We start from the raw sequence: 24,118 nt of genomic DNA on the forward strand, positions 1-24,118 counted from the left end.
CGCGCCTAAGCTAGGTACTCTCTGGACCTTTTACAAAAGAAAATTTCTTACCTCTGCTGTGGGGCACAGAGCCTTGAATCACCACACCTACAGGAGCCGCTCTCCCGGGTTGTGTGGAACTTGCTCTCTGGCATCGACTGGTTCTTTCCATCTGTATCTGGGACATTCCTAAATTGTATTTGCCATGACATCACTGTGTATGTCATGACCGCATCACCGTGGATGTGTTTGGTAGAGGTTGGCCCTGTGTGTGGTGTCGCCGTGTTTTCCGTATAACTTTTAAACCTCTCTTTTGGATTCACATGAGCGCAGGTGCTTTCCTTCACGCTGTGAGGGAGGAGAGCCACAGGCTGTGTTTTCCCCTCTTTGGCCATCCCCAAGGTGTGTGGGGGCCTCCTGAGGGTGCTAGGTGAGGGTGCACGCCTACAGCACCATCACCACGCCTGGGGCTGGACAGTGTCAGGAGAGGGGGACACAGCACAAAACACGTTTCTTACTGATTGCCATCCATATTTATCTGAAATTTCGAAACAATCAAGCAAGAGTTGTTGTTGCTATAGGGTTTTTGTTTTTAAAGAAAATAAAGGCTTTGTTTACCCTCGTATGAGTGAGTGATCGACTTCTAGAAAGACAAGGCTGTGTCTCAGTCATCTTCGTTTCAACAGAACGCTCCACAAGGAAGCTTCCTCAGAATTCGTTGCTCAGTAAACAAGTCAGTGAACTAGGTAAGAGAGAGATGAAAAGAGTGTCTCATCCGGAAAAATTAATGCTACCTCTTAATTAATGCCTGCTACTTTGCCACTGAGCAGCAGCAGAGCTTAAGGAAACATCCAGTGAGTTTGAATAATGCCCTGTCCCATGGTGCATATCTAAAGCACAGGTGTGCTCTTGTGTTATGTTTATTGTGTTTGAATGGGATGTGTCCCCACGGCTTGTCATATTAGCGAATGCAAGACTTGGAAGATCCGTCTCTGTGAATTGACACTAACATGTACTCCGGTTCAGAGTCTGCTTTTACATTCCTTCCTGGAATGAAGCAGTGCTTATTTATTTTATCTATCTTTTCAGATATTGTTGAAATTTTATGGCACCTTTATGACAGTAGAAATATTAAACTTATGCTTGTGATATGACTGATAATATCAACTATTTATTGAACATCTGCCACCTTAGTGTTTAAAAAATGAGCAAATAGACACAGAAAGGTCAAGTGATTTGCCCAAAGTTTTATGATAGGTCAGAGGCTTCTTGTCTACAGTGAGGTCATTGATGGATGTTCACAATTATTTGCAATATCGACTAATATTTACATGTACTTTATTTTGTATTATGCTGTTTTATGTTATTCCATTCATTTCTGGAAGTGGGTAACGGCTTTGAGAAGGAGTAAATGCTGCCCAGATGTTATTTAGCTGCCCTCGTCATCACTATTTCCTAAGATCCTTTCGTGCTTAGATAGCCCTACTTGTCTTTCCCATGAACTTTTCCTGCATTCTTGTTATTTTGCTCTAAGATCGGGGTCGTTCAACTCTCCCTGAAAGGGAGTCTGATTATTTGGAGGCCGTTTTGTTGAAGGTAGTTTGGTTGGTTCAGAGAGGAAGAAGGTCAGAGGCAGCAGAGGTGCACCAGTAAATTAATGCACAAACCGGGGTTAAAATTGAAGTTCCTGTTTTTTCTGTGTGCTAATTGCCCTGTTGCATTCATCCATCTGATCATACACACAGACAGGATGGGATTTGCCTGGAATGGGGTGGACCTTCTGGCTTCAGACACTAGGGTATGTTCGTCAGCAGAAGCTGATGCTATTTACCAGTCAGGGATGAGAGTTTAAGAATTCTGTAAGCTCTGTCATTCAAAATACTGACTGACACTGGACTGACATAGAGACCTAACACCCGAGAGCTGAAATTAACAACAAAGTGACCTGCTCCCATAATAGTAATGCAGAAAGACATCATCATGTACTGTGAATGTCAAGTGCAGTGATAGAATAAGAATCTGCACACTTTTTATTGGCTTCTGTACCCAGGTGCTGTATATGCACTTATATTTTTAATGCATCTTTCTATCATTCCTTCTTAGGAATATATACCATCATCAAGGCATATTGACATTAACCATAGTTTTATTTGCTCCCTTTCTAATAAATAATGCAGTTTAAATCTTTCAGCTTTAAACATGTGTTATGAGCTTTCAAAGTTCTCTGGATTTGTACTTGTTCTTCCCATACAAGGCAAGCTTGAATAGTCTGCTAATCATCTATAATTTTTAATTAGAAAAAATGAAACCATTTATTTCAGGCATTTATGGAACTTCTGCTCCTGAATTAACTGGTATTTTACTATTTCTTATAGAGTGGAAAACCACCCATCAGTGATATGTTCACAGACCTCAAAGATGGAAGGAAATTATTGGATCTTCTAGAAGGCTTAACGGGAACGTCACTGGTGAGAGGATGTTTGAGAACCGAGCTAAAAATGGCTTGTCTTTCTCTGGTCATTATTGATACTTGAAGACCCTAATGGTGGGGGTACTTACAATGTAAAGGCTGAAATGGGGATAGTAAAAAAAAAGCATTTTAACAAATTCTTTGATAAAGCAATATTTAGGCTTTCTTGAGAGCTCTATTTTTATGAAAGATAAAATTACCTTTAATGTTTATTGCTCTTAATAGTCTAGTAGAGAATTACAAAGAAGAATGGGTTTATAAAGAGGGCATAATGCTTTGAATATTAGAGTACAGAGAAAACACAGTTAAATGTTATTTAACAAATATTAAAACAAGGTCGTTAAAAACGACGGCATTTATTTTTATTCAGGTTTTCAGTATTATCTTTGTGTTTAGCTTCTTCATCAAATTCTACTCTGTTTCTTCATGTGAAGGTACTGTATGCTCTCACAGAAAGAACTGCTAATGAAGAGCATGCATTTTATGGGTGCAGGCTTTAACACTAGAGGTAGAATTACTGTAAAAGGTATAGAGAGATGCTCTCCCTTTTGCATTCTAGATGGTGGGTAGACCCAGCTGGAGAGGCTGATACCTCTCTGAGATAAGATTCCCTGGCCAGTGAGGCACAAAGAAGCTACCTAGATCATCTTTCTTCAGGTGGCAATTCCTGGCTTCCCAGTGGGCCCTTGTAATGCTAGCCAGAACCTGGGATAGTGCCTCTGAATCTTGCCTACTCTGTGCACACTAGAGCAACATGGAGATGACATGACTTCTCAATCTTTCTGCATCTACAACAATTAAATAAGAGAAGCTTTTTCTCCATAGTTGTTTGTATATTAGAATCACCAGGGAAACCCTCTAAAATTTCCAAACCTGGACTGTACCCCAGACTCCCTAAGTTGGAGTCTTTGGGAGTGGAGTCAGACAGAGGCTTGGTATTTTTGGAAGCCCCCTAGGAGACCACAACATGCTGATAAGCTAGGGAACTACTACCTTAAGATGCTGTTGGTGAGGGAGTTTGCTTTCTGTCAATACTGGCCCTCACGTGGTCTGAGAAACGAGCTAGAGCTCTGGGCACTGAGAGACTCTGCACTACATGCTAAGCTACCATTCTGTACTGTCTCAGGATCGTGTTTGTCAGGACATGGAGGGACTGTCTCATTTGATTTTGTGTTTTGTTTTGCAGCCAAAGGAACGTGGTTCCACAAGGGTACATGCTTTAAATAATGTCAACAGAGTGCTGCAAGTTTTACATCAGAACAATGTAAGTTTGTCACGTGACTTGTGCGGCTCTTGGGTGCCATCAGGATTATTTATTGTGAATCCAACCGCCTGCTCTGTGCATTGGCCTCAACTAATTTTTAGAAACTTTTTTTTTTTTAAATGAGAATTATCGAACCTTTTCTATGAGTGAAGGCATAGTCGTGCCTTTTCTGATTATTTTCTTGATCCAGTTTACAAATAATACATTTTTGAGATTCAGGTGTACCTGATTGTCTACAATGCAATTTCTTTTTTCACTGTGTCCAAACGTGCCAAAACCAAAACTTGCGCTTCTGTGGAGAGGCCTTGAAAGCCATGCTTTCATTTTTGTAGGTGGACCTCGTGAACATCGGAGGAACAGACATTGTCGATGGGAACCACAAGCTGACTCTCGGGCTGCTGTGGAGCATCATTTTGCACTGGCAGGTGGGTCATTTCCACCACTTCTTCCTAGAAATCGAAAATGTACCATTTGTCTGTTAGTTTCTTAGGGCTGCTGTCACAAAGTACTGCAAACTCTGGGAGGCTTCAACATGAGAAATTTATTTTCTGTAGTTCTGGAGAAATCTGAGATCCAGGTGTCCGCAGGGTGGGTTTCTTCCGAGGCCTCTCTCCTTGGCTTGCAGACGGCCTTCTCATCTGTGTTCTCACCTGGCCTTCCCTCTGTGTGTCCATATCCTAATCTCTCCTTCTTGTGCCACGATAGCAGTCATATTGGATTAGCTCCCCTTGTGACCTCAGTTTACCTTAATTGCCTCTTTAAAGGACCCTGTCTTCAAATACGTTCGTATTGCCAGGCACCGAGGGTTAGGGCTTAAATATATGAATATTGGGGGGAACACAATTCAACTCGTAACAATTTGGAATGGAAGAGACAAAAAGTATCTTTTTAAAATATGAATTTAAAAATTGACATAATTAAAGAGTTGTAAAAATAATTCAAAGATTTCCCAGATACCTTTGATTTAGATTCCCCAAATATTAACAGTTGTCTGTATTTTCACTGTTCTCTCTTTCTCTGTCTAAACACATCAGTCTGTATTTTCTAAAAACAAAGCATTTTCCTAAAAACAAGGAATTCCATTACATGACTATAACATTAATAGCATAATAAGATGTATAGTAAAATATTAATTAACATGTCTCTTTAGTCCTCTTTAATCTGGAGTAGATTCTTTTCTTTATGCTTCAAATTTGAAAAGTCAGTTTTGAAGAATACTGGGCAAGTTATTTTGTAGACTGTCCCTCCATGTGTGTTTGGCTGATATTTTCTCATGCTTAGATTCATGTTACTTATTTTTGGCAGGAATGCCACTAAAGTGATATTGAGCTTTTCTTCGTGTATCACATTGGGAAACACTTGCTGTTCGTTAGTATTTTTCTGGCAGTGGTAACTCATCATTTGGATAATGTGGTAGCTGCAGGTGTCACCACTGTAAGTGACTGCCCTTGGTTACACATCCCTTGTGGGATGTACTTTGACACTGACAAGTTTTTGTCCATTAGTTTTAAGATCGATTGATAATTCTTACCTGATCAGTTACTATGATGATGCTTGGAAAATGGTGATTTTCTAATTTCATTGTTTCTTTTAACATTTTATTCGTTGGCTTTATGCTTGCAAAGAAGAGCTTTCCCTTGTCTCTTTTTTTATGTTTTCATCTCACTACTCATTCATTCATTCATTCATTCATTCATTCAATATACCAGTGTACACTCAGGAATTTTGCCTTATTTAGTAAGTTATAAATTTTTACTATCATTATTTACTTTGCTGCTCAAATCTCAGTGCTCGAATGCTCCTGTAAACCCCCTCCCCCCCTTTAAATCAGCTCTTGTTTCCTTTTGATATGTCCACATCATTCTTTGAGCACTTACTTAGACCACATGTATTACTTTAAATTAATAATGTAAAATATTATAATTCTTGATTATAACTGTTACTGACCTCAGGAAAGGTACTTAATTCTCTAGTTTTGTACAGTCAAAAGTTCTTCCTTGCATCCTCATTTTTATAAAAAATAAAAAGTATTTTTTCTTTCTATTAAAAGATCTTTGTAAATGTACAGCATTAAAATATTATTTTTTTAGTGACTATGAAAGTAATGTTCATTGTAACCAAACCTAATATGAATGTTGCTTAAAATTTACCTTAATTACCTCTTTACAGACCCTACCTTCAAATACATGTAATGTAATGTGTAAAGTTGAGGTACAAATCGCCTCTGAAATTCTACTACCCTAAAATAGTCACTGTATTTATCTTTCTAATGTTTAAAAGAAATTTTGAAATCAAAAGAATTCCAATGGCCTTATTCATAATGGTTAATTAATATAATATTCCTCGTTCAAGGACTTGTAAGCAGGCATGGTTTCTCTTAAACAGGTCAAAGATGTCATGAAGGATATCATGTCAGACCTGCAGCAGACAAACAGCGAAAAGATCCTGCTGAGCTGGGTGCGCCAGTCCACCAGGCCCTACAGCCAGGTCAACGTCCTCAACTTCACCACGAGCTGGACGGACGGTCTCGCCTTTAATGCCTTGCTCCACCGACATAAGTGAGACACGACTTTACTTAGACGTGCATCTCCCAATTCGTGTCTCCTCTCTGTTGCTCTTTACTGCTCCTCTCTAAAGCCTCCCCCCCACCCCCACTACCATCACCCTCCTCTCTGCACATGCTCTACCAAAACATTAAATCACGGAACAAAATTACCCATTAATTTTTTTTTCTGTAGGACTTAAATAGCACAGTACAATGTCCATGCTTCCTTTTACATATTTATAAGTTAAAAAATGTGAAATAATTCACATAGTTCAATCCCACTCATTTATAGCACTAACCAGTAAGACATACATAGAATTGTATTCGTTTTCATTCTCATACCGAAAGGAAAAATCTATAAATTTAATGCAATCCCATTTAAATATAGGAACTTGTAAATGGATTCTAATTATGTGAAAGTGCAAAAGTCCAAGAAGAGCCAGTATACTCATGAAGAAGAAACGGGTGAAATACTTCTCAAACAGAAACCCAAACTAATTATGAAGCTGTTATTAAGACTATATCGTACTATAAATTAACACACCGATATAGTTATAGGCTGAACCATCTGAAATTGCCAAGATTTGACCCTATTTGATATATAAGAATGGCAGTTTCAGAATAAAGAGGTCAGAAATAGCTCCATCCTGATGTACAATTGAACTGATACTGCAGATTGATAGATGGTATGGCACAATTGAATTGAACCCTTACCTCACCATACCCCAAAATAAATTTCAGATGCATCTAGGATTTAAAATGTGAAAGACAAAATTTGTTATATGTTTTATTACTGTTTAAATTATTTATTGTCTCAAGTTTTGTTTCCTGTGTATTCTTTGCTGGTATATAAAAACATAATTGACTTCTCTATAGCTTAGATCTGGAAACTTGTTAAATTTTTTACTAATTTTAAATATGTTTCTGTAGATTAACAAAAATTATTTTTGGTAGACTATCCATGCATTCTTAATAGTTTTCCTCTTCTCTTTTTTTAAAAAATTTTTTTCCCCTTCATTCATGTCTGTCCTTCAAAGCAATATTGGTTCCTCTTGGCGATAGTGAGCAGAAAATTTTGTTCTTGATAATGAAGGGTGTGGTTTTAGTGTTTTACCATAAGAATGACATTTGCTATAGCTTTTTGGATATACTTTTTATCTGATAAGAGAACCATCCATACCCAGTCTTTTACTTCTCTTATATCAGTTTGGGGAAGTCACTCTCTGTTCCTAGTTGGTTAAGAGATGTTGTCAGAAAACTTGAATTTTACCACAAACTTTTTTTCATTGATTACTTAATTGATTTAATGTAGAGTGCCTTCTCTATGCTAGGTACAGGGTGTAGATCAGAGAACAAAGCAGACAAAACTCCCTATCTGCTTGAAGTTTACATTCAAATTGAGGAAGGCAGACAATAAAAAATAATAAAGTAAAGGAACTTTAAGTCATATAGCATATAGAAATGATAAGCATGCTGAAGAAAAATATATCGGGCAAGAGGAGAGGAGCTGCCTGGCATGTGGGAGGCCAGTGGGTGCTGTGGAGTGAGCAGGGGGAGTAATAGGAAGTGAAGGCAGAGAGGGAACTCTGGGTTGGGAGTCGGGAGGCAAATCCCAGGAGGTGGATGGGTGTATGATGCAAGAACAGATAGAGTGCAAAAAAAAGATCAACTTTTGGACGTCAGAGCAACAATAATGTCCAATTAGTGGGATTAGAAAATGAAGATAGTAATGAAATATTAGGTAGTAGTAACATGGAGGGGGAGTGACAGGAGGGAAATTCTCTGAGCGTCTTTGCTTGAGGAGCATGCTGTGAGCAGACTAACGCTGGATTTTTTCTACTGCTAATCTTGGTCTTTTAATTGGAGAATTTGTCCATCAACATTGATTGTGATAATTTGATAAATTTAGGTCCATTTTTACCAATTATTTTGAGCTTTTCATTTATCTTTTCTGTATCTTTTTTTCTTTATTATATTGTTAGATTCCTTTTCCTTATTTTTCTTTCTCCTTTTTTTTTTTTTGCTATTGAGGAAATATTATGTAATAATTCTAGCCTTTCAGTGGTTATTCCACGCATTTTTAACCAATATAAGAACCTTAGAATGTTTTATCTGTTGTTTTAATATCTGTAAATTACTTTAAGATAATATATTTGACAAGTCTTTGAGATATAAAATTAAAATTTTAATTTAAACTCACAAATAAAAAAATTTAAAACTGCAGCGTATTAGATTGTAATAATGACCATTTTGTTTCCACACATTTCATCTTTATTGCATTTTATTTGCATGGTGACTTTTATTTCAGACCTGATCTCTTCACCTGGGATAGAGTTGTTAAAATGTCCCCAATCGAGAGACTTGAACATGCTTTCAGCAAGGCTCAGACTTATTTGGGAATTGAAAAGCTGTTAGATCCTGAAGGTACTATTCAGTGTTTAATTTCAACCTTGATTTTGCTTTACAATTTTGAATACTTGAAATGAAGCATTTTTTTTTTTTTAGAAGAAATTATGAGAATCGAGTAGTGTTTTTCCTTTTGAAGCATGGTGTAATCATTTCATTGCAGACAAGTTATTAGTACTTTTGTATTTAACAAGTTGTAGGATCCTTTAGAAGGAAATTTAATTACATCATTGGAGAATAGTTATTTGATACCAGCATAAAATTTAAAGTTTTAGAAAAATATATTTATAAGATAGGCAATTCAGTATTTTGTTTATTTCATTAAAATGCATTTTTACATAAGATTTTTGCACACGATGTGAAAATTTTAGTTACAAATGTTGCAGAGTTGAATTCTAGACTTATTTTCATAGTATGAATAAAATCTTGTGTCATTGTCTTAAATGGTAGCTTATCTTTGAGCATTTGGGGGAAGCTTTTAGGGAAGAATTTTAAGACATGGGATACTGAACAAAAATCAGTAACTGTCTCTGCCTTTGCCTCATGCGTTATTAATGAAATAGAAACTTACTGAGCTGTGGTATTGCAAAGATTATATAATTGTATTGTTTATGGGTACTAAGGATAGTTATTTTATATCTCCTATCGAGCAGTTCCCATATTTTGGACATCTAATTTAAGCTGTTCCTTATTTTTGTCTACTTTTAGATGTTGCTGTTCAGCTTCCCGACAAGAAATCCATAATTATGTATTTAACATCTTTGTTTGAGGTGCTACCTCAGCAAGTCACTATAGATGCCATCCGTGAAGTAGAGACTCTCCCAAGAAAATACAAGAAAGAATGTGAAGAAGGAGAAATTAATATACAGGTACAGGTAAATTTTTATTGAAATGTTTGTCTTGCCATATTTGTTTTCTCGTAGGTACTGGATAAAACACTTTTAGAGAATTTTTTTCTTGCTTGGGAACATCTTGGTTTGTCAGTTTGCTTAAGACTCAGAGGTTTAGTTTATCAACACGCAGTCACATGTCACATGCAAATAATGGAAAATTGTAACTCTAACTCAACTGATTTTGTTAAGAAGGAAAATATATTAAGCTGTATGACAATGCTTAAGAACTGATGTTTTTCCATCATTTGGCCACCGTCTTCAGCGCTGTCATCATGTGCTGAAGATGATTTTCTCATGTCAGCCTAAACATTTTGCCATTGTATTTCCACAAAGACTATTAAAATCTAAGCTTTTCCCTTTCATTTAGGAGGAATAATTGACACTATGTTATTTGGTAAGTTTTTCACTTAAAAGCTTACAATGGCTTTATTCATTTGGATATAAATGAGTTTCTTTTTTCAGGAGATATAAATAAAGTCATGAATTTTTCTTCCTGAATTATGTTGTCTTAAATCAATCCATATTTTACCTTATTCTGTTTTAGTCTAACCAGTTCTCTTCATTCATAAAAAGAGAGAATCTTAATAGTTAAGTGAGACCTTAAAATGTCATTTGGTCTAACATTTTAGTAACTTAGAGCTACAAAGGAATTTCAGAATGATATGAAGTATATTTTAGAGAGGCAGAAAGCATAGGCTTTGAAGCTTAAATTTTATTCCCATTTCTACTTATTTTGGGTTGGTTACTTATTCTCTCAACCAGTTTCATCTGTAAAATATGGATAAAATCACCCACTTCATAAAGATAATGAAATTAAAGTGTCTAAAATAATATTAATAGGCACTCAATAAGCAGCATCTGTTATTATTATAATTTTTCCTCCTGAATTTGTTTTGGTGCTATCATTCATTCTCGCTCAACAAGTCCTTTTTAAAAATGTTGGTTAAGTCTCATGAAATTATAAGGCTCTTTAATTAGCATAGCATCTCTTTTTTCTTTCCCCAAGCTTCAGAGAACTTATTTCAGATTTTTTTGAGGCTTGGGAAGTAGGTGCCAATCCTTTTAATTTCTTCATTTCAAAAATAACACGATTTATAGAAAAAGAAAACAAATTGCTAAGGAAAAGGGCAAGAGATGGGGCCAGATCGTGAACCAAGGGCTTCTTTTAGTAATTTGGAAAATCAAATGATGCTGAGGAAAAGCTGTAATTTTTTATAATTGATTGAAAAAATGCCGAGAAGCATTTGTCTCTAATAGTGTAGTCTTTATCCTGATTTATGATGCACCCTTTTAAGTGGCTCACATAATCTTCTGAGGTTGCTTTTTGGTTTAGGATCATTTCTTTATTGGATTGGATTCCTTTTGTTAGAAAGCTGGGTATTTTACATATTATAGTTAAGACCATTCTCTCTGAAAAAGAAAGATTTTATTTGCTTTCCTGATGGAAGTGTAGGGCTTAGGGTGACATGATAAGAATTGCCGAATCCTTTTGCTATTAGATTAAGAATGAGTGTATTAACATTAACCTCGTCATTTGCATGCTTTCATAGTGCCTTAGAGATCGAATTAAGTTAATTGAAGATATAAATGTGGTCAAGTTTTAATCACCTACTCTCTGACAGAGCTTGCCATCTGCTACTTTACAATGAATGTTAATAGTCAGCCTTCTTGCTGTCTTTCTACAAATGTGCGCTTTAGAGCATTCTTTGGTCAGCATATAATCCCTGCTTTTCTCTTTAAATTAATCTCTTAGTTGAAAGTTTCCTCTTTTGTTTTAATTAATACCTTCTGAACATTTGCATTTAGATAATGCCTTCCATCTCCTACCTCGTAGCTCTTCATGCTTATCCCAGCGACCTCATTAGAGCATGGAAATTTGGTGTTATTTTTACTCTGTAGTTTCAGAATTTTAGGTCCAGAGCTTAACTAACTCATTTTCCCTTCTCTCCTTTGATTTATCTCCTGATCATCCAGTATTTCACCTGTGTGCTCACTGATTCGTTTTTGTTTTTTGTTTTTTTTTGTTTTTTTTTTAACCTGCATCACCAGTTTACTGGGTCTGTTTGTTTCTTCCTTCACAATGTCTCTGGTGTGTGTTTTCATTCCGTTCTAGCCTTCTTGCTAATTAAAGACCTAATGTTCTCTTATAGTTTAAGAGATCCAGCCTACCTCCACAATACGTCTCAGGCTGCCTCACTGCAGGCATGGTGGGCTTTTTCCTCTTCTTCCCCAAGATTCTTGTACATGTGGGTTCCTCTCTATGAAAGGCCCCTCCACCCACTCCCTGCATGGCAAGCTTCCCATCGTTCCTTGGTTTCAATGGAACTTTTTCAGAAAAGTCTTCCCTGATTAACCTTTTGAAATCCAACCCTACACACACTTACATACTCACTCACTCAGTTTCTTGCTGTCACAGTATTTTGTAAACTATTTTAAGAATTTTAAGTTGTATCTTAAGAGCATTGGGAAAGCAGTGAAGGATTTTAAGTGGGGAAGTCTTATGATGTGATTACGTTTTCTGGAGATCATTCTGGAGGCCGTGTGAGGAGTAGGTTGTAGAGGCAGGGGTGTGAGTGGCAACGGGAAGTAACACACCAGTCAGCAGGTTAGCAGACGGTCGTAGTCTTGAAGACAGATGGCGGTGGTTGTGGAGATGGAACGGTCTGGATGGATCGGAGATACATTTTGAAGGTAGGAATTGCTTGTATATTAAATGCACGAGGTGACAGAAACGAAGGCTGGCTCCCTGGTTACTAGCTGGGGGAGTGACGCGCATGAAGGAGCCATTCACTGAAATGAGAAAACCCGAGGAGGAAGAAGTTTAGGGAAAAAATAAAGAGTAAATCTAGACATGGTGTGCTGTGCCTATGAGACGTCGATGTGAAGACGTTAAGGTGGTTGGACAGAGGAGTTAGGAGTTGGGAACCAGAACTATAAAGGCGGGATATAGGTGATTCTTTGAGTGCCATGGGAATGAATGAGGCCACTCAGACAAAGTGTACAGAGAGAAGAAAAAAGGGCCCAGGACTTACAGGTCGGCAAATGCAATTCAACCAGGAGGAAAACCAGTGTAGTGTCACTGAGACTGGAAAAGTGAATTTGTCAAAGACAAGGTTATTGGCGACACTAGAAAAAAAGCCTTTTTATGTGAGTGGTGAGGACCGATACCAGATCTGAAAGGGAATTTTAACAAACTGTAGCTGTTAAGAACATGAGCATTTCGGTATGTTTGAAATACGTAAAAATTTTGAGTGAGAGGTGATTAAGTAGAGATAGGCTTTAGGCAAATTTTAAAGAAGTTTTGCTCTGAAAGTTAACAATTGCATGCGAGAGGAGTTCATTTGGTTTTAAGATTCTAAAGTGTATAAGAAAATATTCCATTGCTCACGAGGAGCTTGAGATAAGTTTATTCTCATGGGCTTTTCAAAAAAAAAAAAAAATAGCAAGTGAAGTAGAGGATAACTGCCTCCAAAAACTACTATTAATGCAACAGTCTGTATATTTGGCTGTCTTTCAGTGTCTAAAATGAAGTGCTAAAGTGTGTTTCAGTAAAAGAGGTTTAATGAGGGTCAAAGCACAGTTCTAATCTTTATCTCTTTTTCTTTAAGTTATATTTATCCTTCAAGACCCAAGGTGATCCTCTGAAACTTTCCCTTGCTGAACTCAAATAGCATCTTTTGTTGGAACCATAGGATTTATAACTTTGCTAATAGTCATAGTTTTGTCCAGACGTGATTCATGTGGATTATTTGTCTCTTCCCAGCTATGTTAGAATCCCCATGAGCACAAGATTCACGAGTGCATACTGCTTTTGTTCTCTTTGCCATCCTAGCACACTTAATAAACGCTTTCTGACTAGGTCACGGCATTGCTCACCCAGCTACTGACAACTGACTGAATGCCTAAGACACAGCGGTGCCTCCCTGAGGGTTCTCCATATACAGTGTGACTTTGTTGAACACCTTCTTGTCTTCATGATGCTTGTGTTTTTTTTTTTTTTTTTCGCTTTGTTATTATAGAGCTCAGCCCCAGAAGAGGAGCATGAGAGTCCCCGTGCCGAAACCCCCAGCACTGTCACTGAGGTCGACATGGATCTGGACAGCTATCAGATAGCCCTGGAGGAAGTGCTGACCTGGCTGCTTTCTGCCGAGGACACGTTCCAGGAGCAGGATGACATTTCTGATGATGTTGAAGAAGTCAAGGACCAGTTTGCCACCCATGAAGTAAATAATCTGTAGCCGAGGAGCGGGGTCTGTCGGTCATGGCGCCTGTGCTTTAACCAGGGGCCCCACCCTGGTAGATAGCATTACTGAATTTTCCACAGAAAGGTCGTGGCTGATGTTAGCACTTGTGATCTTTAAACAGGCCTTTGTTATACACAGTTAGTGTGGGTGATTAACTGTGTGTTGGAATTAGATTTCAGATTTTAATCTTATTGTAATTCGTATATTCTGTGGAGCCACCGACAAAAATCAGTGTATAGCACTGCTCATTTCTGAAGTGTATTGTTATGGTTAAAACACAAATGGCTAATCAATACACCAAATCTTTAGATTTTGAGTGTTCCCCATGAAGTGATTATTTTTATTTATTGTACGATTAAACAAATGTTATACCTAGAGTTCTTGTACGCTTTTATATAAGGAAAATTTCCTAGTATTTCAAGGATATATTATATTCCACTGTAATGATTTGATTATGTAGAGTTTATTTTTATTGTTAAGTAGTTTTTTCATGACCTGGTAATCGACAGGCTTTATTTCCTATTCTGCTTTGAAAATAATAGAAATGATCATATTCTTTCACAGTTCCTTTTGTGTTTTATTTATTATATTTTTTCGTAATATCATGTTCACAATCTCTCAGTAGTATAATCAGCATTTACTTCAAAATAGCTGGCACTATCAGATGTAATATTGTTCTCTTTGATTTATTCACTTTTTTGCTTAGGCCAACTGCTTACTTCCTGTATTCAAGAGCTTAAAAAGTTGGATCAAAGTCCACTTTATTTTCACTCTACATGCTACCTTTTTCTGTAGCTTTGATGTGTAGACATTAACAATTGATTAAGTCTCTCTCTCTCTCTCTCTCTCTCTCTCTCTCTCTCTCTCTCTCTCTTTTTTGCAATGAGCAACTCACGAATTATGTGTACCTTCCCAGGCTTTTATGATGGAGCTGACTGCACACCAGAGCAGCGTGGGGAGTGTCTTGCAGGCGGGAAACCAGCTGATCACACAGGGAACTCTGTCAGATGAAGAGGAGTTTGAGATTCAGGAACAAATGACCTTGCTGAATGCTAGATGGGAAGCTCTAAGGGTGGAGAGTATGGACAGACAGTCCCGGTGAGTGGAAGCAAAGAAATTGACACTTATTTTATAGAGTCCATTGCCTAGTTTAGCTCAAGTAAAAGTCTGCATGCCTATGAAAGCTAGATAATTCCAGAATTTGTCTTGTAAAATTTTGACTGTTTTCTTTTTGTAATGTTCTGGCATTTCGTGTGGTCTTTTGTGTGTTAACCAAATTAAAAGGTAAAATAACGTTAGAGTAGAGAAATTACCGAAAAGGGGAAAGGCATTTCGTATAGATAGTTATCGATTTGCAGTATTAAAATTGGCTGACCCTTAACTCAGTATGAAGACCAGGACTATGTAGTATTTACCTACAGTTTTGTTCTGTAATGTTTTTTAAAGCAACTCCCCCCACCCCCGTTTGTTTTCTTTCTTGCATTGTGTATTTAGGAGCAAACTGCATTCCATTGCCATTTCCACCTATTTAATAAGCAGGAATTCCTGATTGAAGAAACAATGATTCTGATACGAATACAGGGTGCTGTTATTTGCATTCTTTGAATGCATTTAATTGACTCCATTTAGAAAGAAAATAAAAGTTTGTTTGCTCGTTTCTATATTTAAAGACTAAATGCCAACTTTAAATGGTTAGACGGGAGTGCATTTCTTTGCCCCATTTCTTTGCGGCCCGGAGTGTGTTTTCGCCTTTGCAAAGAGGAGAAGCAGGCGGGAGTAATGCTGTGCTCCCCCATGGACAGGCTGCACGACGTGCTGATGGAACTGCAGAAGAAGCAGCTGCAGCAGCTCTCTGCCTGGTTAACGCTCACAGAAGAACGCATTCAAAAGATGGAAACTTGCCCCCCGGATGGTGATTTGAAATCCCTGCAAAAACTGCTAGAAGATCATAAAGTAAATCTGGCTCATATTTCTTTCATACCTTATCAAATATGAAAAGGCAGCACTTAGCATCCTCAGGGGCCGATGGCTTCTGTCATTAGTGTAGAAGTGGGATACTTCTTCAGCGTTGTCTTTTATTCAGCAGCTTAGAGGGTGGGGTTCGTGGGGATGTGCCTTTTCTGGCATGAAAGCGCAGGCGAAATTTTATATGGCTATGTATAGTTTCCTTAGGAAAATACATAGCTTTCATGGGATTATCAGGGTTGTTTGAACCTATAAGTGGTTAAGAAGGCTAGTGTGTTGACATCAATGCCGTGTGTGGATAAAGAAGCAAACTCTCAGGTCTATCTGTACCTGATCCTTTAAGGAAATCTATTGTTTATTCTCTGATCTAGGAAAGTAACAGGCACTAGGTGAAGAATCAAAATTTAGCAGAAAATTTAAGTTGGTCACAAATATAGGGGATAACTTTTTATCGTCAAGAAAAGGCGGAGTAAATAACCTCTCTTCAAGTTGTTTGAAGAATTTGATTTTTCAGTGAAATATCTAGATAACTGATAAATAAAACTTCAGGGATGCTTTAAATACAACTTGAGAAACAGTTGACAATACAATTGGTAGTGTTTATATAAATTACCTATGTACATATTCCTTGGGACTTGCTGTGCTCTTCCTATAGAAGAGGTGAGAATGGAAGGCATCTTTGTATTCTTAATTGCTTTCCTGGGCAGCTAATCAGAATAGATTCTGATTATTAAATAGCATCTACTTAACTCTCACTTAATACCATGCTGCACTAGAGAAAATGAGCTCTGACTCTGTATAGTTAAGGTTGGGACATTTATGACTTACCAATTCTATATTCTTATCTTCATTCCTGGTATAGACACTCAACTCATTTATGTTACTTTCTTTTTTTTGGCCAAAACTTGGAATAGAAGTAATGACATCCCACTTGCAGTCCGTTATGACATTGCCTTTTCAAACTGCTTTGGTTCATAATGAAATGTAAAGATGTATAATGGGCTTGTTTCATTAGTGGAACATTTAGGGTAATGATTGGAAATTCAAACACGATGCCTCATTAAATGTCCTTAATTACTATTGACAACTGAGTGGATTTTAAATAGGTAAATGTGAAAGAGTAGAAATAATGGTCTATCTTAATTTTTTTCTCCAGAGTTTGCAAAATGACCTTGAGGCCGAACAGGTGAAGGTAAACTCATTAACTCACATGGTGGTGATTGTTGATGAAAACAGCTGTGAGAGTGCCACAGCTGTTCTAGAGGATCAGTTACAGGTAAGGGCCCCGAACAGGGACCTGTCATCTGACAGCAACTACATGTTGCCCCTATTCTTCCTTTCCCATCTCACTGTTTATTTAGAAGAGCAGAAGAACCTACTTTAGGTTAATGCTTCCCAGTCGGGGTTCCAAACCTTGTGGGGTACAGGAGTACCTCGCTATCGTTCCTTTGCTTCAGCAATTGGGGCAAATGGGCGGGGCTGCTTTCATCCCCAGCCACCTTGTGCATAGTATTAACAAGATAGGGAAGCACAGTACTTGTGGTCCATGGGCTTCTTGCTCAGAATTACTTGAGGAATTTGTTAAAATGTAGGTTTCTGACCTCCACACAGACCTGAATTCCTGAGAGTGGAGCCCAGTGTTTCTGCCCTTTAAAAAAATGTATTGGCATTTCAAAGTTTGAAAATTTCAGCCGTGTAGGATTTAATATCCATGTTTTTTTGGTAGATCAGTGTGTAAATTTCAACAACAGTTTTGGGAAGCCCAACAAATTGCTTCTTTTTGAACAAAGGCTATAGTAGATTTTTGCAGGTCTTTTATAAAGGTATTTATTGGTATTTCATTTGAGCAGTACTTGAATTACCAAGTATAATGTTGCCAGTTTATGATTTTCAGTAACTTTCAGAATATAATTTCATCACACGAAATTCTTTTTCTTTTGTTTCATCATTTAAAGTTGACCAGTGGTTCTGAAGCTTGGGTGCAGAAGTACTTAGTTATTAGAGTAACCTGAGAGGTAGGCATGTCTAGCCTATTTCACATTGAGGAAACCGAAATATATAGAAGTGAAGTGATGTCTCAGAGACTTAAATAGACAATGAGTTTTCCTGCTGAAACTGGAGACCTGTCTTTTGGCTCTAATTTTTTTACCTTTTGCAGTATAAAAAGCTCTCCCTGGTATTAAATATCAAAATAGGCTAATACAAATTAAATAATTCTTGTTCATGTGTGACGAATGTAAAAATAAAATTTAACATTTGTTAATCATTATAAAATGGTAAAATAACTTACCGAGAAAGCCATCATGAAGAATGATTTTTAAAAGTTAATTGTCTGTGGCCACGCAACCCTGAACAAGCACCATCCCATCTGATCTCAGAAGCTAAGCAGGGTCGGGCCTAGTTAGTACTTGGATGGGAGACCACCTAGGAAGACCAGGTGCTGTAGGTGTTAAAAATAAAAAAGTAAGAGATTGTAAGCTGACAAGGTCCTTGCAATCTGTGAGGTCAACCAAGGGTTGCCTCACCTAAAAAAAATATCAAATTTATTTATTTAGTATTGCTAATGCTTGTAACTTTTCATTGCTAAGTTTTGTAGAATTTTCTTTGGATCATGCAATGTAAACAAAACAAATCAATTAAGTATTTTTTAATAGAAATTCTCTCATTCAAAATAGTTTTTATAATATTAAAAATTTTTTCCTAATTTTTGTGCTACTGAGGGAAATATTTTTTTGTCATGTGAAACGTGGTTAAGAAATTAATGATGCACTGAATTTCATTATAAAGATAATTATAGCCTGAAACAAACTTAAGCACAAAACAGTAGAATTAGTTTTTCTCATCTATAAATTTATAGGATTGTCTATATTATTTTAATTTTTTAAATTTTATTATTAGTTTCAAGTATACAATACCTTGGTTAGACATTTATATAGTTAGTTTATGGAACGACCTCCCTGATTACTTTATCTTCCCTCTGGCTGTCTGTACTGTTTTAAAGCAACTTTCATAGAAATACATTTTTATAAATTGCTACTCTGTAATAGAACAACAGATGCCAAAAGTTTCTTTAAGGATTGTGATAACTGTCACTTAAGGCTCTGTTGCAAAGAATGGCTTTTTCCTTTACTAGAAACTTGGCGAACGTTGGACAGCAGTGTGCAAGTGGACCGAAGAACGCTGGAGCAGGTTGCAGGAAATCAACATACTGTGGCAGGAACTGTTGGAAGAGCAGGTATGCAACTGTTATCCATACGGTCAAATGAATGGTGAAAAGGAACATCCTTCATCATGGCATTAGAATCAAGTTTTGCTTACTTTTCTTCTAAAGGAACATTTACAAGTAATTTATTTGTTATTTTTAATGTCAGAAACTTACTGGATTTCGTTAACTATTGTCACCATAATAAATTTTTTAAAAAGTCAGATGTGTATCCCTTTTATCGTGAAATTTATTCGTAGAGATTGTAGTATATGGCTCCCTTGTAATAACTATTTGATCTGTGTTTATCATTTAGAATAATAGTATTTAGATATGCTGTTTTCAGGAATTGCTTGACATTATAATTTTCATTGCATTTGTGTTGGGTATTGTCTTTGAACTTGTATCAACACACTACCTAGCATGTAGATTGTGCTCAGGAAATAAGGAATAAATGAATCCACTTGATAATTTGTGAACTTTAAAATACAAGAATTTTTATTGAATTTTAACCAGAATAACTGCTGAAATTAATTAACTGAAAATATTAGTTAGCAACACCTTTGATTTAATATTTGGTTAATACTGTATTTTTTCCACTAAGGATTACCACAGCAAATGAACCTTGTAGTGCGAAGCTGCTGCCTTAAGTTTTCAGTTAGAGTGGTGGCCCTTTGCTCACTCTGTCCTTCCAGGAAAACAACTATCAAAACAGAATGCAAATAAACAAAACTTTGCTCCCCAAACGCCAAACAGTTGTGGTTTAGAAAATAAGTAGATACTCTTCCCACATCTCAGTCTCCATTTTGATTCTTTTAAATGTGTTTCATTTTCATCCACAAAAAAACAACTATATTCTTTTCAGGGGATAAAAACAAGTGTATGATGTTTTTTGGTTTACTAAATGTAGTTGCAGAGAGAACATCTTAAAAAATTAGTTGCAAAATTTGTCCCAAATAAATTGTCGATCACTACCCCCTACCCTGAGTTATTGGTCAGAATCTTCCTAATAAGCATCATAATGGACCTGATCCCGATTTCTGAAATATTTACATTTTACTTGACAAATATTTATAGAAAACCATTATGTTACTCTTGTACTAAGTAAACTAATTTAAAATTTGGGAAGAATTTTAATTTGGTAATTAAAAACATTTAAAAATAGAGAATGGCTAGTATTTTGGCCAATATTTTCAGTTAAAAACCAACCTTTGAATGACTTTCTGCTAGTGATACGGAAGGACGAATCTTGTGAAAAAGTACAATTTGAAGCCACAGTGGGGACTTAATCTAGAGACAATTTGCTGTTGCAGGGAATGAGACCAAATCAACTGTATCTGAATTAGAAAACCTTTCAAGGGATGATTGTGCAGACGCTTTAAGATAGTTGGAAATGGGCTCTGAGAATTAGCTCCAAACTTCTGCAGCACTGGCCAGTTTTGTGTGGCATGGAGAATATTCTGTAAAGGACTTCATCCTACCTTTCCAAGCTTAATTTTCCACATACCTAGCGCTTCAACCCTGAATTCTCAGTTTGTTGCCCAATTCTAGACTTAACACCACAAGAGTAATTAACGCTAGTTCTTTCTCACTGTTCTGTTCCAAACATGGCACCTCCTACCTTCCTCATGGTTCTTGTTTTCCGTTTTTTTTTTTGAAAGAATGAATATATCTCATCCATTTCCCAGTCTCTGTGTTTTTGTATAAGGTGTGTGGCATCTTTAAATCCATGGAATGCCTTTGAACTCATCTCTTCATTTTTAAGTTCTCCCCGGCCATGAAATCATCTATAAATCCCCTTCACCTTCTCCAGTCTAAACTGGAAGCAATCTCTTTCGTGGTGTCTGTACTTTCTGTGTTGTGCTATGGTTATTATTCCTGTGCATATCTTATTACACATGAGGAAGGGATCCAAATTTGTCTTTTACGTTTTATCTTCATCTTTTCTTGGAGTGCGTATGGCTTTTAGAGGAATAGTTGTTAAATCAACTGATAAATAAAACAATTAGAGAAAGAGTTCATCGCAAACAAAGAACTAAGATTTTTCTCGCCCAGCCCTACAGAAAAGAATTTCTGTGGTACCCACTATACTTTGGGAAGAATGATCTCAGTGCAGCCATGTTACTATCCACCCCTGCTGCAAGTTTTATCTCTCTACATTATTAAATATCTTCTGCCTAAAAAAACATGCATTGTTGGCCAGTGAAGTTTAATATTCTTATATTGACTTTGGACTATCCTCCGGCTTCCATCTCTAACCGTAATTGCTGTTGAACCTGGAGTATTAGTGTGGCTTTCCTGTATGCTGCTGTGGAAAATCTATTGGCTTTGGGGTATGGGTCTTTGATCTGGCTCTTCTGTTAGCTAGCCAAGAGATCTTGGATACATAGCTTGGCTTCCTACATTTTCCTCCCTGAAATGAGGGGCTGAGACAGACTATCTCTGAACTTCCTTCTGCCTTCAGAGAATTATAGTGTGATTTTTTTTTTTTTTTTTTTTTTTTAGAGACTTGAGTAGCTGGATTTAGCTTTTTAGATCCACCTACCTCTCTGAGAATTTGGTTTAGTTATCCAGGTGTGGAGCGAATTTCAGGTTGATCTGTTGTAAGTATGAGAAGGGCAATATCTTTAAAAAGATGTCTTTCTGTGTCATTCATGCCTCAGGCTTAGGTGTTTGAAGTCCTTCTTACTCAAGATAAGAGTGAAGCCTCTAATAATAGAAAAGCTAGACATCTGGGAACTTTGAGTGAATTGAGTTACCAAGTGATTCCCCAAATATAATTCTAACTTTCGTTATTATTTGTAGTGCTTGTTGAAAGCTTGGCTAACTGAAAAAGAAGAGGCTTTAAATAAAATCCAGACAAGCAACTTCAGAGACCAAAAGGAACTAAGTGTCAGTGTTCGGCGACTGGCTGTAAGTGATGTCATTGTCTGCATCTGTCTTCTAAGCTGCTGATATGTTTTATATAAGTGGTTAATGCAGTTTAGTAAATACAGAGTAAGACTCATTACCTAACACTGCAATGCTGCCATGTAATTATCTAGAACCGGGAGTCTTATGTTTTAGTATTAGTGAATTGTAAAGCAAGTACATTTTACTATAAAGTATACATGTTTACGTTTCCTGACTGAGGAACAGGAAGGTAAATTTCTATAAAAGGGAGTTATCTAATAAATATCTGAAATACTAGATTTTGAAGGAAGACATGGAAATGAAGCGTCAAGCGTTGGATCAGCTGAGTGAGATCGGCCAGGACGTCGGTCAATTACTTGATAATCCTAAGGCATCTGGAAAGATCAACAGTGACTCTGAAGAACTGACTCAGAGGTGGGACTCTTTGGTCCAGAGACTTGAAGATTCCTCTAACCAGGTACCTTTCGCTTTGGGTAATAATGTTGTGCCATTAAGTAGAAGTTATTCAGGTTGGTTTTCTGCAATAAAAGAGAAGTAGCTAAACTAAAATATTGGTTCCTTATACCTGGTTTATTATACAATTGAAATATTGACGTGAAAATCCTAAGTTTTCTGAAGTAAATTCTAATAGATTTTTGAAAAACTGATTAATATCCAGTAATTTAACCCTTAGTAACTGATAACAGATAGGCATGAATCCATTAAATTAGTGGTCCCCAACCTTTTTGGCCCCAGGGACCAGTGCGGCTATGAGAATCTAATGCCTATGATCTGAGGCGGAGCTGAGGCGGTGATGCTAGTGCTGGGGAGCGGCTGTGAACACAGATGAAGCTTCGCTCACTGGCCTGCCGCTCACCTCCTGCTATGTGGCCACAGACCAGTACCATTCTGGGGGTTGGGGACCCCTGCATTAAATGATTTTTAGATCTTACATAATCTTATTAAGTTAAACATTTTAGTGAATTGATCAAAAATACACTTGATCTTAGCCAAAAGGCCAAGAAGCGGTAATTTCATCAAAAATAAAGCTTTGGTTTGTAAATTGAAATAACTCAAATATCTATCAACAGATGGATAAAGAAAATGTGGTGTATTTATGCAATGGAATCTTATTTGGCAATAAAAAAATGAAGCTTTGATACATGCTGTAACATGGATGAACCTTGCAAACATTATGCTAAGTAAAAGGAGCCAGTGACAAGATTCTATGTACTCTGATTCTATGTGTCTGAACTGTCCAGAATAGGCAAATTCATAGAGACAGAAAGTAGATAAGTGGTTCCCAGGAGCCAAGGGGGAGAGGAGAGTGGAAGTGCCAGTTATGGGTTCAGGGTTTCTTTTTGAGACAAAACTCTTCTGGCATTAGAAAGTGGGCATGGTCACAAAGATGAGAACATGCTAATAACCTTGAACTGTGCATTTTCAGTTATATCTCAATAAAGCCATAATAAAACAGTGAAACTTTGGCTGATTTTATTTCAGGTGACTCAAGCTGTAGCAAAGCTGGGGATGTCCCAGATTCCTCAGAAAGATCTTCTGGAGACTGTTCGCATAAGAGAACAAGTAACTACAAAAAGGTCTAAGCAAGAACTGCCTCCACCTCCTCCTCCAAAGAAGAGACAGATCCCCGTGGATATGGAAGCTAAGAAAAAGTGAGAGCAGACAGAAATTTTCCAAACCCAGTACTACACACAATGTATTTTTTTCTCGGGACTTATTTTGTACTAATCACTAGTTACTGTTATGGAAATTCAACTGTGGAACTGCTCACTACCCGAGTCTTCTCAGTATTCTCCTTCTCACTGGCTAAGCCTCTGCATCATCTCAGAGGGTTTTATATACCCCGTGTTCCACTCGAACTATGTCCTGGAACCCCTTTTTTCCTCCTTTCCTATCATTCACCTTGAAAGGATGTGATCATTCGTGATTCTTCATTTACTCTTTCGTTCACTGTCATTTCTGACGATTTTGCTTTAGATAGATCGCCATATTGTTTGGGAATCTCCTTCCTCTTCTTGCAATTAAAAAAACAATTCAAGGAAGTGATTACTTTATAGTCTCCTTTCCCCTCATTCCTTTTCCATGTTTTCTTTCCTTATTTATTCTTTTGCCAGATTCACTAACAGATTCTTTGTGTTGGGCTTACATTTCTGTCTTTGGCATAAAATACCTTTTCCTCTCCTTAATTCAAAACAAACCTGGGGTCTTTAGAAGAGGAATCCTCACCTGGCATCTTG

General features: G+C 37.1%; 1 protein-coding gene and 2 pseudogenes across 7 annotated transcripts in view; 2 read left to right on the forward strand and 1 right to left on the reverse strand.

Annotated features, from left to right (window-relative positions):
- Window positions 1-24,118, forward strand: part of UTRN (utrophin) — a 446,823-nt gene that overhangs the window by 100,070 nt on the left and 322,635 nt on the right. For 5 of the 7 annotated variants that reach the window (XM_036222314.1, XM_036222319.1, XM_036222331.1 and 2 more), the window contains 14 exons: window positions 2,355-2,447; window positions 3,636-3,713; window positions 4,046-4,138; window positions 6,099-6,271; window positions 8,567-8,682; window positions 9,373-9,539; window positions 13,577-13,780; window positions 14,718-14,899; window positions 15,604-15,754; window positions 16,923-17,042; window positions 18,900-19,001; window positions 21,774-21,881; window positions 22,159-22,338; window positions 23,364-23,533. In XM_036222314.1, the coding sequence (XP_036078207.1) occupies window positions 2,355-2,447; window positions 3,636-3,713; window positions 4,046-4,138; window positions 6,099-6,271; window positions 8,567-8,682; window positions 9,373-9,539; window positions 13,577-13,780; window positions 14,718-14,899; window positions 15,604-15,754; window positions 16,923-17,042; window positions 18,900-19,001; window positions 21,774-21,881; window positions 22,159-22,338; window positions 23,364-23,533 (1,937 nt within the window). The remainder of the gene's footprint in view (window positions 1-2,354; window positions 2,448-3,635; window positions 3,714-4,045; window positions 4,139-6,098; window positions 6,272-8,566; window positions 8,683-9,372; window positions 9,540-13,576; window positions 13,781-14,717; window positions 14,900-15,603; window positions 15,755-16,922; window positions 17,043-18,899; window positions 19,002-21,773; window positions 21,882-22,158; window positions 22,339-23,363; window positions 23,534-24,118) is intronic. The other 2 variants (XM_036222327.1, XM_036222324.1) reach the window with 1 other exon arrangement.
- Window positions 18,097-18,215, forward strand: LOC118605237 (annotated as a pseudogene).
- LOC118606227 lies at window positions 22,717-22,890 on the reverse strand (annotated as a pseudogene).

The sequence above is a fragment of the Rousettus aegyptiacus genome, unplaced genomic scaffold, assembly GCF_014176215.1.
Source record: "Rousettus aegyptiacus isolate mRouAeg1 unplaced genomic scaffold, mRouAeg1.p scaffold_m13_p_1, whole genome shotgun sequence".
In the NCBI taxonomy this organism is placed as follows: domain Eukaryota; kingdom Metazoa; phylum Chordata; class Mammalia; order Chiroptera; family Pteropodidae; genus Rousettus; species Rousettus aegyptiacus.